The following is a 16,430-nucleotide window of genomic DNA, read 5'->3' as shown; positions in this document are numbered from 1 at the left end:
TAAACGTCTGGCTTACCGTGCAACCAACCATAATAATAATAATAAAACAGGAAAAGAAAACATTTGGTGAACACACTTAGCTTGGGCATTAAGGCAACTGCCAACTGATTTTGAGGGTAAAGGCAAAGCCAGTACATGGAAAAATGAGGAAGTTGTCCTCCTGGATTCTAAATAGGAACACTGTTAATATTTCATATTAATTTGTAGTCTAGCATCTAAATCACAATGATTAGATCTGGCTTCCAAAGAGAAGCAGGCAGCATAATAGCCTCTAGTCTTATTTAAAAGTTGCTCCAAGTCACAGTTCTTAAACTATTTTTAAGACATAAAACTATTTATTTGCTGTAAGCCAATCTCGGTGGTTTACAGCATTAAAAGCTTCAGAGATAAGTATTCCCAACCCAATCATAGTTCCAAGAGGGGAGGAGGTGGAAGCCAGATTGGCCCCAAGCCATCTGGCAGAGCCAGTTCTTAAGGAGATTTAAGGTCAGGAGGGTGGGATCAGGTCTCACCTCTCAAGAAAGAAGATATTCCAAAGGGCAGGGACCACTGTAGGGTCCCTGCCCTTTGGGTCTCTTCTCCCAACCAAAATTCCTTGACTGATGAGATCCATGGGCCAGTCCCACCGGGAGAGACGGTTCCTCAACTAAAATAACCCATAAACCATGATTTCCCTTCAGAGTATAAACCTACAATAGTCTGTGGCTTGCTACATTCTGTGAATCCAGTCACTGCTTTATAATCTGATTTGTTTTTATATTTTTGCAAACTTATCAATAAAACATGAACAAGGAAATATTTGGGTTAGTATGATTTACTGATTAGGCTAGCTAAAACCATTCCCTTAAGGCAACACGTGAAATTCAGTGTTTAGTTTCAGCAGAGTCTTGGAAGAAATGTCCATCTGGGTTTCCCCACTTCCAAGTGGGGAAAAAGACACTGGAAACATGGAGACTGTTGGAAAGTTGGTTTAATGGTGGACAGGATCACATGGCTTGAGTTCCTGAACAGAAAAGGGCCATGATGCTGATCACGGGTTGGTATTATGCCCTCTCTGAGTTTTGAACTTCCCAGGGAACAGGAAGAGTATCCTGATTGGTTGTCAGACTTCCAGGGGGTGGGGGGTCTTAGCTAGCCTTGCTGGTTGAAGTAATCTTCCCAGGTGCCATGTGGTGAGTTTCTGTTGCTAGATGGGTCCTATTGTGTTGCAGATGATGGTCCATTGACAAAGGTGGTGGTGGGGAATTGGGTTTCTGCCTCTGGCCCATTGACAAAGGTAGGGGGAGGGAGGCAGGAAGGTGGGAGCTGCTTTGTCTTTAAAACATGTTTCTCCATTTCTCATCCAGGGAATGCTGTCTTTTTAACATTTCCCAAAATATCGCATACTTCTAGGAGAGGGGTGGGTGCTAACTTCCCACAAGAGGACAGCTGCTTAGTGTTTTCCCTTATAGCTTGCCTCTTTTTTCTCGGGATTTGTGGGGGGGGGGGTTGTTTTTTTACATTCATGCAGCTGGAAGAGAGAAACAGGGAGAGAGCGCGGTGAGTTGGGTCACAAAATAGTTTCTTTCTTGACCACAATAATCGGTGACACCCTTACGTAACAAACAGTAATTTTAAAATTCAATTCAGATTCTCCGGGAAACAAATTTCCTTCGACCCAGTAGGAATCATCTTTGGTCAGCTATACAGAGGCCATTCGTAAACCATCCAGGTCCAAGGAAAAACAAAACAAAACATTGCGCCAACCAATAAGCGAAGCCAGGGCTCCCTCCGATCCCTACTTTGTTATCTGGAGGTGTCAGGTTTCACCGCGACGGCTTGGACTGGCCCTTGCCACCACCAATAAAGCTTGCGCAGGGTTTCGACTTTGCAACCGCGGCCGAACGTCTCTGGGATTTCTCCCCCAAAACAAGGAAGAGGTCCAAGTGGGGCAGCTGACGCTTTTGTTTTGCTTCAAGGCAAAATCCTCCTGCAAAACTGCTACAGTTCCGGTTGTAACGCATTTGAGCAGTGCGCCTACTGCATAGTAGCGGCAAGGACCAGAGCCAAAGCTTGAGAGCTCGTTTAGGCGATGGGATCGGTGCTGAGCGGCGACGGACGGGAGACGGCGAGGACGCCGGATGTTGGCAACCCCCAAGGCAATATTCAGTTCCCACAACCGTCAGATCAAGCGGGAGACGTGGAAAAGCAGCAAATTCCCTCTTTTGAGTGCGCCATCTGCTTGGAAGTGTTCGACCAGCCTGTAAGGACCAAATGTGGCCACGTGTAAGTGCAACTTCTCTGAGTTAGCTCGGGTTGGGAAACGGGAGCTAAACCGTACTTTGGTCCTGCTTTGAAAAATTTGTGTTGGAGGAAGTACAGATTGTCTTCTCCTATTCACATGTAAAAGTTTATGTCTGCTGTGCTTTGCAATGCAACTTATTGGAGATATAAGTCCCAGGTGTTAATGCACAGGTAAATTTACTATGAACTTGTAAGATTTTTCTTAAAACCAAAAAACGAAAAAAAAAATCATCCGTTTCCTCTCTGCGATGGGATTGCATTAGAGCTCCAGTTTTGGTCCAATGAGGGACTAAGCTCAATGGATAGTTTTCCTTTTAAGCAAGAGAATTTATCTCGAGGATGGCATTAGAAAACGAAAAGTACTTTTTCTTATGTCGAAAAAGAAAGGAATTTATTAAATTTGAATCAAATTATGTTGCTGAAAAAGGTTGATTCGTTCTTCTGATTGTTTTGATAATCTAAACAAGATGTTTTGGCAGAAAACGAATACCTTGCTATATGTATTTTAAACGTGATTTTGGTTAAAAAAGTTTATATTTTGAAAAGAAAACATTTTTTAATATTTGTGTCATGTGTTCCTGGAAGAATACAAATAATGTAAAATAAAAATACTGTTGTAAAAGCCAGTCCTAAATTTTAGTTGCCTTTCCAAAAGATAATCGAACAAAAATCATCTGACTCCATTACTTAATCTCAGCAAATCTATAATGACTCCTTCCCATTTTGCAAATGAAGTTCTTGATTGACGGCCTACTTTTTCTTTTGGGTAAATACTTAAATTTTCAATGATTAGCAGCGCAACACTTTGCTTTCAGCATGCCCCTTTTTCTCCAAGAAATTTAGGCAAGAGTCAGACACTAAATATCTATGAATAAAAATCTGTGAATCTGTTGAATGATGCCGGCTTCAGCAAGAATCAGCACAACACTACCAAAATCTTTAGAATACTCTTCCCTGATATCAAATTCTGTAGGAAGAGTTGTTTTTCTCCTTTGAAGAAAAAAAAACCCCTCACATAAATTAAAAGAAATGCATCTTAATCTACTTGATTGGCCAAATAATGTTTCGACTTCCAGTTTATATATGTTTTCCTGCAATAGCTTTCTTATCTATGCAAACCATAATTTATTATGACATTGAACAAACCTTGAAATCTGTTTGATTGAGCCAGAATATCAAACAACACTATGGGCTTGAATTCATTCAGGTCAGGCTAGAACTTGAATAACAGTGAGTTCTATTCCTGCTTTAGGCAGAAAGCCACCTGGGTAATCTCTGGCCAGTCATTTTCCCTCAGTCCAGAAAGGAGGCAAACCACTTCCAAAAATCCTTGCCAAGTGAACTGCAGAGAGTATCTTCAGCCATGGAAACTTAGTAGTTCTGGGCTCCTCACCCCTTCAGCCCAGCCCATATCTCAAAATTGTTAGGATGGTAAAGTTTAAGTCACCTTTTGTTTTTGGAAGAAAGACAAGATATAAATAGAATATTTAAAAATCTATAAAACTGTTCTTATAAAAACCTATATATGCAAATATAATCTGAATTGCATTTCTTTAACTTTGGGTTATCTCCAAGACAGAATGCTTGTTAAATGTCATCCTGATGTCACCTTTTGTTTTGCATATCAGTTTCTAATTTCCAAGCTTTTTCTAAAGTAAATCCAATCAGGGTTCAAAAAGCTTATTTGAGATGTCTTTTAATTCCTGTGAAAGTTCCTTAAAATGCTTCCAGGCACTCCCTCCTGGGGGGGGGGAGAGGAGAGAGGAGGGGGAAAACACCTCTTTGGTGCCAATAACAAGCAGCCAAAAATCTCACCCCTCTGAACCAGAGAACTGGTATCAAAGGAACCATAAAGGGCAGAGGCTGCTCTCACAATAGGCTCCGAGTTGGTTGTTATCAAAAAGTAGGCATCACATGTTCCCTAGTAGAGGGGTAATTTCACATTAAAGCAATTTTATATTGACTGGTTCAATTTGAGAAAACTCAAGAGGAAGTATATTGTAAAGAAAGTATAAATATATGACATTTTCATTCAGAATAGTGAAGGATTACATGAAATTTATTACTGCAAATTATGTGTACAAAATGAGAGCAAAATTAAAACTGAAGCCCTTCTAAGTTTAATTTCTGTGGGAGTAATTGTAGTTAATTTTTGGCTAACTCTTTGCCTTATGTTCTTTTTGTAGCACTGACATCTCATATTAAAGTTGTATTTACAAGTCACTTATTTTCAGTCATTAATAGGCAAGTACTTTGATGCTAATTAGTAACTTAGGTAATGCAGAGATAGCTTCATATCAAAGCATATTAGCTTCTGTAGCTATTGTTTATCAGTAGTCCAACAGATTGGGATGCTCAAATAAAGAAAACTATTAACAGACAGAAAACATTCTTCGTAAGATATGTCCATATTTTAGATTGCTTTCCTTAAAATAGGGTTTTGTGGAGAAACATGATTTTTTTTTATTTATTTTTTTGAAAGAGTTTTAAAAAACAAAAACATTTTTCCCCCTTTTTTCCCCCCTCCCTCCCAAAACCCCCCCCCCTCCCCCCCCCCCCGCTTCCCGGGTCAATCACAAGGTATTGTTATACATAAACCAAACATAGAATAAAATTTTCCCTTCCAATCCAAATAACCACATCCACAGCTTTTCATCTCCCAACCTCCTCCCCATTACATAAAATAACTTTCTAATTATTCAAAGGCAATCTGATATTTCTTAATCTGATATCTGTTTTGTAGATAATCAATCCATTTTTCCATTCAATTAAATATCTTTCCTGCGTATTGTCTTTTAAAAAGCTGAGATTTTAGCCATCTCAGCCAAATTAGTAACTTTCAGTATCCATTCTTCTATTGTAGGTATCTCTTCTTCTTCCAGTATTGTCCAATCAACAGTCTTGCTGCTGTTATTAAATTCAGAATCAATTTAGTCTCAATCCCTGTACAATCCGTTATAATTCCCAAAAGGAAAAATTGTGGCAGGAACTTTATCTTCTTCTTCAGTACATTTTGAATAATCCACCAAATTCTTATCCAAAAGACCTTAATTTTCTTGCAAGTCCACCAAATATGAAAATATGTAGCGTCATCACAATCACACCTCCAACATTTCGCTTGGATATTAGGATACATACATGATAATTTTTTGGGATCTAAGTGCCATCTATAAAACATCTTATAAAATTTTCCTTAAATTCTGTGCTTGTGTAAACTTAACATTTCTAACCCAAATTTTCTCCCATGTTTCCAACATTATTGGTTCCTGAATATTCTGTGCCCATTTTATCATACAATCCTTTACCAAATCCTTTTCCGAATCTATTTCAAGCAACACATTATACAATCTCTTTATATGCTCCTGGGTCTGATTTCTAATTTGCTTTATTAAATTTTCGTCCGTTTGCATTATACCAATTTTTGATCTTCTTTCCATCTAGCACTTATTTGCCCATATTGAAACCAAGTATAATTCCTCCTTCTTCATTTTAATACCTGTAATGATTTTAATTGCAATCTACCTCCTTCAGCATACAAAAGTTCTTTATAAGTAATCATTTCCTGTTTTTGTTCTATATTTATATTCTCTATTGCATGTCTAGGGCTTGCCCATATAGGAATCTTATAATCTAATTTATAGGAATATTTTTCCAGACCATAAAGAGCACTTCTCAACACATGATTCTTAAAAGCCCTATCCACTTTTTTCATAAAATAAGTACGCATGCCATCCATATAACAAGTCATAACCTTCTATATTCAAAATTCTTTCCTCTGTTAAGTTAAACCAGTCACTTATTACTGAAAGGGTTACTGCTTCATAATATAGTTTAAAGTTAGGCATTCTTAAACCACCTCTTTCCCGTGAGTCCTGTATTATTTTCATTTTAACCCTCGCCTTTTTACCCTGCCATATAAATTTGTTAATCCCAATCTGCCAATCTTCCAAATTTTTATCCTTTTAATTATTGGTATCATCTGGAACAGAAACAAAAATCTAGGTAACACATTCATTTTAATAGCCGCAATCCTTCCCAATAACGATAACTGCAATTTTTTCCAAACACTCATATCATTCTGAACTTTTTGCCATAGCAAGTCATAATTATTCTTATAAAGTTTCTTGTTCGATGAGCTAATATAAACCCTAAGTATTTAACCTTTTTTACTACCTCAAATCCTGTCATTTCCTCTAGTTTTTGTTTCTGTTGTATAGACATATTTTTAATTATCACTTTTGTTTTATTCTGATTTATTTTAAATCCTGATACCTTTCCATATTTATCAATTACTTCCAACAAAAATCTACTTGAATTTATAGGATTTGTTAAAGTAACCACTACATCATCTGCAAAAGCTCTAACTTTGTACTCATATTGTCTAATCTTAATTCCCTCTATTTTCATTAATTCTCGTATTTTATCTAATAATGGTTCCAGAGTCAAAACAAACAATAATGGTGATAAGGGACATCCCTGTCTTGTTCCTTTCGCAATCTTAATAACTTCTGTCAAACTACCATTTATTATAATCTGTGCTGTTTGCTCTCCATAAATCGCTTTGATTATTCTAACAAAACAATCTCCAAATTGCATTTTCTCTATTAATTTAAATAAAAAATCCCAATGCAATCGATCAAAGGCTTTCTCTGCATCCAAAAAAATAAGTGCTGAAGTATTCTTCTTTTCCAAATATTCCAATATATTAATAATCTGTCTAACATTATTCCTCATCTGCCTCCCTTTTATAAAACCAGATTGATCAGTATGAATTCTTTGTTGTAAAACTAACATTAATCTATTTGCTATTATTTTACAAAATCTTATAATCATTATTTAAAAGTGAAATCGGCCTATAGTTACCAGGTTTAGAGCAATCTTGCTCCTCTTTGGTATCAGTGAAATAAAAGATGTTTTCCATGACGGGGTATTCCACTCCTAATTGTATCTGATTAAATAATTCTTTAAGTGGGCCTAATATTTCATCCTGTGTTTTTATAATAAGTTGCTGTAAGACCATCTGTACCAGGGTTTTCCCATTTTAATTGTTTAATTGCCTCCACTATTTCTCCAGTAGCTATCGGCCGATTCAGCTCCTCCTCTGTTCTAATGTTAGAATATTAACCTTATAATCTTTCAAATAATCATAAATGTCCCTATTCAATATTTTGTCTTTTGCATATAGTGCAGTATAAAATTCTGAGAATGCCTTTTAATTTTATCCTGTTGATATATCTCTTTACCTTTATATTCTATTTTTGTATGACACGTGCTTTCTGTTTTTCCTTAAGTTATATGCCAACCATCTCCCTGGTTTATTTGCATTACAAAAGGTATTATGTTTAGCATATTGTATATTCGTTGCCACCTGGTCTGCCATTAACATATTAAATTGACTCTGTAATATTTTTATAGCCTCTTTAAGTTTGTGATCTTGTGGGTTTTGAATTAATAACTGTTGCTTCCTTTGAATTTCTTCTTCCAAGTACCTACGCTGCCTTTGTTTATTATTCCTTTGCCTATTGTCCAAGTAAATCAATATCCCTCTAATAAACGCTTTGCTCGCCTCCCACACAGTTCCCTTTGTACATATTAAAATCAAAAAATTCTTTCAACTGTTTCTTACAATAAGTTACATTATCCTCATATCTAAACAGATTTTCATTCAACCTCCATGTTCTACCACCTTTTTTTCCCTTGTAATAATTCCATCCATACTGGGCTATGGTCAGTTAAACACCTCGGAAATATCTTCATTTTCTTCACCCTAGAAAGCAAGTCATTAGAAATTAAAATAAAATCAATACGTGAGAAAGATTGATGCCTATCGGAAAAAAAAGTAAAATCTCTCTCATCTGGATTCCGTAACCTCCATATATCTCTAAACTCAAAGTCTTCCATCATTTCAAAAAAGGATTTTGGTAGTTTTGCATGTATAGGTATCTTCTTGGAGGAGGTTCTCTTATCCCTTCTTGTATCAATTACTCCATTCCAGTCTCCTAATAAAATAAACGAACTATAATCCCAGAGGGTCAACCTCTCATGTAACATTTTGTAAAACTTTTCTTGTTGCTGATTAGGTGCATAAATACCTATCAGCAAAGTCTTTTTTGCATCTATCACCAGTTCAATAGCAATAAATCTTCCTTGAATATCTGCCTCAATTAACTTAGCTGGTATATCCTTCCTGATATATACAACAATTCCATGCTTCTTTTCCAAAGCTGATGCAACAAAATGGTTACCCAATTTTGAATTAATTAAATATTTTTGGTCTGATAATTTTATATGTGTCTCTTGCAAACAAATCACATCATTTTTAAATTGTTTCAAGTAGTGAAATATTTTCCTTCTTTTCTGAGCTGAATTCAAGCCATTAACATTCCATGACAAAATTCTATTTGCCATTACTGGCCTCCTGAAGCTTTGAAGCAGACAACGGAAGCTCCTCCTCCGGTATCTTCCGTCTAGCTCCTCCCACAGCTTCCATACTGGGATCCTGACTTTTACTTTGAGACTGTTGCTCTTCTTTACGCTTAAGAGCTCCTCTTGTCACCCTTTGCTCTTGTGGTTCCTCTAATACTGGCAGCAATGAAGGCTCTTGGATCACCACGCCTTCTTGCATCTCTTGAAGTTTTCTATCACTTCTATTTCGACTTTCAAAACTGTAGAAAGAAAATCCTTTGCCTTTAAAACAGTGTCAATTCTATATCTCCTTCCTTGATAGAATACTGTCAGTCCAACTGGCACCTCCCATCTGAATTGAATCTGATGTTTTTTAAGTTCTTGTGTAAAAAAAGCAAATTCCTTCCTATCTCTTAACATCTTTGAAGGAATCTCTTTCAACACCTTCAGCTCCTGTTCTCCAATTTTTAAAGTTGTCTGATATGAAACTTGCAGAATCTGATTTCTCATAGTCCTTTTCACAAAATAAACCACAATGTCCCGAGGAAGCTTTCTCTGTCTTGCAATCCAGGAATTAACTCTATATATTTTATCAATTTGGTAAGCTACCTCTTGGGGTTCCACTTCAATAAATTCAGCCAATGCTTCTGATATAATTTTTCTTAAGTCTTCTCCTCGCTCTTCTTGCATACCACGAATTCTAAGAGCTCCTTCCATAAGTTTATATTGTAATATCACAACCTGATCTTCATTTTGATCCACTTTTTTCTGAACACCTTTCATTTTGTCTTCTAAATGCTTATTTGACTGAGAGAACTGTTTCACCTCTTCTCAATCTCAGCTAACATTGAAAATGTGGGTATTTTATACATATCTGTCTGTTGTTTTCAGGTATCCTTGTCCTTTCTGTCAGAATGAATTGGATGAAAATGATCTCTTGGACCATTTTCTCACTTTTCACAGAACTGAAAGAAGACCAGTGGTAACTTTCTTATACTTCTATTTATGGCTATATCCTAGTATGATAAATTAGATAAAAGTGACATAAATGTACATTTGTATGTTACGAATATTAATAACTGATATTTTTTAAAAACAATATATCTGATGAAAAATTATCTCTGCAATTTGCTGCCAAAGGAAGGTTTTGTGAAATGTGGAATTCAAAGGCTCCAGAACAAAAACTTCTCATTCATGCCATTATAGAAGTACTCTGGAAATGTTAGAGCATTTCTTTTAACTTTTTCATTAGCATAAGCCTGCTGTCCTGTTTGTTTCATCTGGACAATCTTGCGTGTTTGAAAAACTATTATGACTCTTACTGTAGTATGTTATTCAATACAACACAGTACATTAGTGTACTTCTTTGATCAGAGAAATTGTAATAAATATAGATTTAGAAAGAGGAAGGTATTTACAGTAATCAAACGACTATTAAGTAATCATCCACTGTGAGCAATGCAAGTGCAAAAATAGTAATTCTCAATTTCAAATAGTTATTTTCTTAGATTAAAATATATTAAAGCTTCATTGAGATCTTAAACTTAATTGAGAACTGCCAGCAAATGTCAGGAGAAAAATAGTTCAGTAATTAAAGCTACCTATGGCTACAAAATATTCATCCATGGATGTTTTCCATTATGTCTTATATTTTCCATTTATGTAATCGGGGAGAGGTTTATTCTTCCTTGTTTCCCCAAAATCCAGTGATGGATTTTTAATAAATAAAGTAAAAAAATATAGCACAGTAGTGCTGGTTATTGTTGTAATCTGTAGCAGTTGGCTATTCTGCTGCATTTCTATAACTTGTATCTGTCCATGAATTAGTATACCAAGTGTTACTGTACATTCAATTGGTTAAAAAAAGGGGTATGAAGTGTCCCTCTTATAGTTTGGAACCATACTTTCTATAAAAACAAATTCATGGCTGTGTTCACACATCATCTTCAACCATATAGGTTGATTTATGGTCACATTTGGAGCCGGGATTGTGGTCCTAAATTGGTACAGTTGCAAAGAGATATGATATGACCACAACAATTTACAATGGCAATTAAAGCATTTCCTACTGTGGTCATTAATAGAGAATTGTGGTTGTTAAATGAGTATCCATCCCAATGTAAGGCATTCCAGTTTTGGTCCCTCCTAGCCTCAAGTCTCAGTAAGGTAAGGGACTGCCTCCTCTTCCTCATCTCTGCCCTTTAGACACAGTACACCTTGTTTTGCAGGACAGCAAGCAGCTCCAGAACTACCACTCCACTCTGGGGACCCCTCCAGCCCACCCCAGCCAACATTCATTCACCCTGCTGCCTTCTCTCCCAGTTCCCCATACTGACCTTTCCCCTTTTCCACCAACCATCATGACTGAAGGAGAAACACTGCCTTTGCCTCCGCCTTTTTGGACCCAGCTTTTCTGATGGACATTTCCTACAGATGGCTCTTTGAGCCTTGGGAATGCTGTGTTGTCTTCATAAAGTTGTGCTGACTTTGAAAAACTGCTGGGATATATGCAGGTGGAGGTAGACTTGAAGTATCCCTGTGGTTGTAAGAATGGGCAGGCTGCCAAGCACCCAAATTTTTAACATGTGACCACCGGGGCACTTCAATAACTGCAATTTTGGGAGTGGGTCAAAATTTTGCAATAAATTTTGCAGTGCAATAATTTTGAAAAGTTGCTGAATGAACAAACATAAGTGGAGAAATAACTGTACATTTTGGGTTGTTTTGCTTTGGTATTCTGCTTAATGTAAAAGAAAACTATATTAATTCTATGGAATGTTTGAAATTTAGAGACTATATCATAGGAACTTTCCTGAAATGGCAGAAGACATATTTGCAAAATTGCTGTTTTATAGGGGGTGGGTTTTTTTTTGTTTTGTGCCTTTGAGTCAACTTTTTTACTCTGGGCGTCCACCTGAATATGTTCCTGCAAATTTTTGGGCAGAGTTTTTAGAAGTGATTTGCCATAGCTTCTTTCCTAAGACTTAGAGAGGGAAAATAACTAGCTCAGGGTCACCCAGCTGGCTTTGTGCCTAAGGCAGGACTAGAACTCAGTCTCCCAGTTTTTAGCCTGAGGGCTAAATCCTTACACCAAACAGATCTCTCTCAGTATATGGTGGTTATAACTAGTCAGAAAATGCTATAAACTGATGAGGGTGCTTTCCCCAGTTATGTAGGATCAAGAAGCATTTTTGCAAATAAAAATGCTGCATTCTAACTACATGTTTATCTTACCATGCTAGGTTCCCTTTTATGTTTTAAGTTAAAAAAAAGTTTATTAGAAAAAGGAGCCTGTAGTGTACCAAGGAATATGTCCATGGGTTTAATATTGCCTAGCCTATCGTTGTGCTTTTGCATTAATACAGCCATTGTAGTTTATAAGCCATAATTTATTGCTTAGTTATTTTGTGTGAACCCAGATAAATCCAATCTGTTAATAAACAATATTTATAAAATCAGGGGTTTGTCTAATCTGTGAATTTGGTCATGTCTGATGCCTCATTGAGGTCTACATGAATAGAGGGCACTAGTTGACAGATGAATAAAGCTGAAAATGTTCTTGGAACATGAACTATTTTTGTATTTTTCTCATGACCTCAATAGGTAACAGGACTAACTGCTTTTGCAGACAGGATATTTACATTTTTGTATAGCATTTGTAATATAGTCTATGGAGAAAATAAACTGAATTTACTGCTGATTGAAAGGGAATAATTGTGAAAGCTTTTATTCAATCAATAGTAATTTAGATATAATTAACATTTTTTTCTCTTTCAATAATAATTCATGTTGCACATTATAATGACAACATACTATTTACTTCTCCCCATCTTGAATTGTCTACAGTACTGTCCTATCTGTCGTTTACTACCTGGTGGTGGTCCAAGTTACTACATCAGAAATTTTATAAGGCATCTTCAGCTGAGACATACATTCTATTATGAAGATTATATTGTGAGTAAATTAAATCATTTTTTCTTAATCCCTGCTAAACTTTATCTGAACCTTTCTTTATCTCTCTGTATCTCTCATAGTGTATAAGGACATTTATAGATTTCAAGAGCATTATTTGGGAGATAGGTTGCAAAGACCAAAGAGTTCAACGTAGAAAAAACCAAATTTACATTGAAAGTGCTATGCCAGAGAATTTGTTCAGATGTTTAATGGCAATCCAGAATTTACTGAACAAGTTACGTTTATTTTTCAAATTACTAGAATTTGTTCTAGTCTAGTCTAATATGTTCTGTTTATGCAAAAATCAGGGAAGGTAGGAACCTGTTTGCGCTCATGAATCTTCTATTTACAAATCTTTCTAAGATACGTACGAGGAATTTGTTGTAAAAAGACATCATTTTCCTGTTTTTTGTAAACTTACTGGGAAATACATCCAATTACAGTTTCCTTTTATTTGGAACTATAATTTGCAGGTTGTCTAGTTTATATGTGTGATTGAAATATCAAGGGGTTACCTATCCTAAAATATCTAATATCTGGGTGTTATCTAATTATTGCTAACAAAGTTATTACTGATGCCTATAATTTGGTTGCTTTCACAGCTAAACAAGATTTTGTTTGTTGCAGTATTTTACTTGAATGTCTGATTTCCTTCCCTTCTTATTTCAGGACATAAATATTGTAGAAGAAGTTCTTATTGAAAGAGTTCTGGATCGATCAGTTTTAGATTATGTACATGTGAATAATCCAGGTACTGCGTGATCATCAATTCAACAAAGACAAATGGATTACATTGTGAATTAAAGCACTGGTTGTTTATGCTGGTATTAACTAACATACAAATTTTTTTGAATATTTAATATGTGAAACATTCCATTTCAAATATGAAACAACTGTACTGACTGCTCTATTTAAAACTATAAATTTCAGGTTCAAAATGAGATATTTCAAGAATGAAACCTTTGTGTATTCATTTCCTTGTCTGTAATTCATTTCTATAATTGCTAATTACATTTAAGTTTCTAAACACTATTTTCCTTAAACAGCATATAAATATTAGCTTCAAACTAATTTTAATTGGTTGTGAATTACTGAGATTAAATGTATACCAGAACCCTTCTCAATGTATATATCTTGAATTCATTAATTAATTATTCATTAATTTCAGATTTGGAGAACCTATCTTTAAACATTTTCAAGAAATCTGTTTGGCTCTGATCATTCATCCTATATGGTATTACGCAAGTAAGATAGATCATAATGAAGATCAATTAATATCCAGATTTTTATACCACTATGGTGAAAAAAAATGTCAGAGGAAGTTATAAAAGCAAAATATTTACAGAAAATTTTACATTTGCTTTTAAACAAGTTGGCAAGCTACAAAACTTGTTCTAATTCTAATTCATGTGATTTTTTTTCAACATATATGTAAAATAAATCAAATGATTAGCTATCAAAATACAGTTTTTTCTCAAATTAAATACTTTATGCCTGATTCTTTCAGTAGGAAGTAATTCTTCAGAATACAAATTATTACCCATTTTTCCAAAAGCAAAACTTATTATTGGGCTTTTTTACTTATAGGTTTGAAAAAAGTGACCAAAGCTCAGATCATCTTGTGACTGCATTTCTAAGAGGAAGACAGAATCTTTACGATCATGAAATTTTGCAATGCCAATGAGCAACTATTTACTTTTTAAAACATTGCATCATTTCACAGTGAGAAAACTAACTTGACAAACAAAGAGTATATCATTACATAGTCCTGGAGAATTAATTGGATATATTAATGCTGTAGCTTAAATTGTCAGCTGTTGGACTTTCATATTTTTGTAAAACAAAACATAATTGAATCAGTTAAATTATACTCAAAACTAGAACTAGTGATACTGTCTTTCCATCTTACTGTATGCCATATTTCATACTGTTTTGCAGAACTCTGTAAAACAAATTAATTTTACATAGGATCTTTTGAAATTGTATTTCCAGTAATGCCATTGACTATAAATGTTTTGTACATACTGTACATTCATGCACAGTAATATGTGCTGATGAAAGATTATAGAAAAGTTGTTCTTGCAATATTAGTGTATATAAAATATTCAAAACTGAATTATATTTATTAATCAAGAACAATATGAAAGGGTGATAGAAAATTACCTCAAAACTATAGACCTATTAACTTGCTGAATATAGTCAGCAAACGGTATGCCAGATGTTTATGTAGTCCATTAGTGGATTGGATGGACTCTAAAACTATTCTGGTATGTAACATTTCACCTAAATCGTTCTATTGTTTACCATTTAGTAGAACAAGAACCTCTACATTGATTTTAGATTTGCTAAAAAAAACTTCAGACTAAAGAGTGGTCATCAGGAGGACTGAGTCCTCAGAAATAACTCACTATTATTTAGGTGTTCCATTTTCTTATAAATTCTCCAAAATGGTTCTACTTTTTCTTCCACCATGCACCTCCCCAATTTTCTCCTAACATTTGGGTGAATATAGAAAACACAGTGATAAAGATAAATTCAATTAACCTTAAAGACTAGAATAGAATAGCATTTTTTATTGGCCAAGTGTGATTGTCTTGATTGTAATTTGTCTTGATTGTAAGCCACTGTAATTCTAGCAGGAAACTTCAATGCCAGGGTGGGAGCTTCCATACAAGATTTGGTTCATTTGGATGTTATTTCTGAGGATTGTCCTTGCTCTCTAGAGACACCAGAAGAAATACCACAGCTTCATAATTGGTCTCCGCGGCTTCAGAATTGGCCATCTTGATTTATAAATGTAACCTCCACATTTTAGATGATAAAGAACTTGGTGTTATACACTGTATATCCTTTTACATTCCATTCAGGAAACTCCAGCAATGTTCTAGCTGAAACAAAGAGTTGTTTTCAGGTATTGAAGCTCACGTGAGGGGGGATAGCAATAATTAACAAAGTCTATTTCCAAGGCAGATCTGATACTATGTTATACATGTCTCATGTTAAGAGTATATTAACTAATCTTGAAGTGAAGCAGAACAGAAAGCTTAACTGAGTCAAGTTTGATAGCAAGACATTAGCTATCTTTCTAAACTCAGAACAAGCCCAGACCTGGACAGTCAATTTCCTGCATTACCCAAGGTTTAGATAAAATCCTGACCCAATAGTTGTGTCATTTGCTGAGAAAAATTTTAATAGACAAACTTCCTACTAGAATCCATCAACAAATACGTTTAAACTGATTTGATTCTGTTTACATACCAGAAAGTTACTGAGGGCTGCAATGTGCCAGGCCCCTAGGACACCTTACCACAAAAAAACATGCTAAAATGCTAAAAATCAGGCATCACTACAAAAAAATGTGATACCTTTTTAAAAAGCCTGTAAAATTAAAATATAGTCAGATCTGCAAGTTTCAGTGAAAGGAACAATTCAATTCTCTTCTGGAAAATGATACCAAGTTTATTGAAGGAACAGATTTCAATTTGATATTCCTGTTACAACCTCAGTATAGGAGGATTTAATTTCATAAGGCACCTGGAAAAGGTTTTCTACTCCCAAAACTCTTTAAGTCTCATATTGATTAGTGGTCTCCTCTGTCAGCAGGGCTTTTCACCCATATAAATAATACAGGTTGTATTCCATTCAGATGGGAAGTCACCATTATAGTTCTATATAAAAAGGGAGGCAAAGGTGACCCAAAAAACAGACTGATAAACTATTGGAGTTGTGGGTAAAATGTATGCGAAACTCCTGTTAAGCAAAATAGAAGGCTGGATAATGGAAATAAA

General features: G+C 35.2%; 1 protein-coding gene across 1 annotated transcript; it reads left to right on the top strand.

Moving 5' to 3' along the window:
- Nucleotides 1-1,495: 1,495 nt before the first annotated feature.
- Nucleotides 1,496-15,018, top strand: LOC131194956 (E3 ubiquitin-protein ligase RNF125-like). Its single transcript, XM_058176583.1, has 4 exons — nt 1,496-2,265; nt 9,580-9,670; nt 12,535-12,642; nt 13,312-15,018. The coding sequence occupies exons 1-4, from the start codon at nt 2,072-2,074 to the stop codon at nt 13,402-13,404; spliced, it is 486 nt and encodes a 161-aa protein (XP_058032566.1). The 5' UTR covers nt 1,496-2,071; the 3' UTR covers nt 13,405-15,018.
- Nucleotides 15,019-16,430: the final 1,412 nt, after the last annotated feature.

The sequence above is a fragment of the Ahaetulla prasina genome, chromosome 3, assembly GCF_028640845.1.
Source record: "Ahaetulla prasina isolate Xishuangbanna chromosome 3, ASM2864084v1, whole genome shotgun sequence".
Lineage (NCBI taxonomy): Eukaryota > Metazoa > Chordata > Lepidosauria > Squamata > Colubridae > Ahaetulla > Ahaetulla prasina.
The sequence above is the reverse complement of the archived record's forward strand: the minus strand, read 5'-3'. Positions and strand labels throughout refer to the sequence as shown.

Coding starts and splice junctions, on each gene's coding strand:
- LOC131194956 (XM_058176583.1), top strand. CDS start 2,072: ATGGGATCGGTGCTGAGCGGCGACGGACGGGAGACGGCGAGGACGCCG. Junction 2,266..9,579: donor AGGACCAAATGTGGCCACGT/GTAAGTGCAACT, acceptor TGTTGTTTTCAG/GTATCCTTGTCCTTTCTGTC. Junction 9,671..12,534: donor GAACTGAAAGAAGACCAGTG/GTAACTTTCTTA, acceptor AATTGTCTACAG/TACTGTCCTATCTGTCGTTT.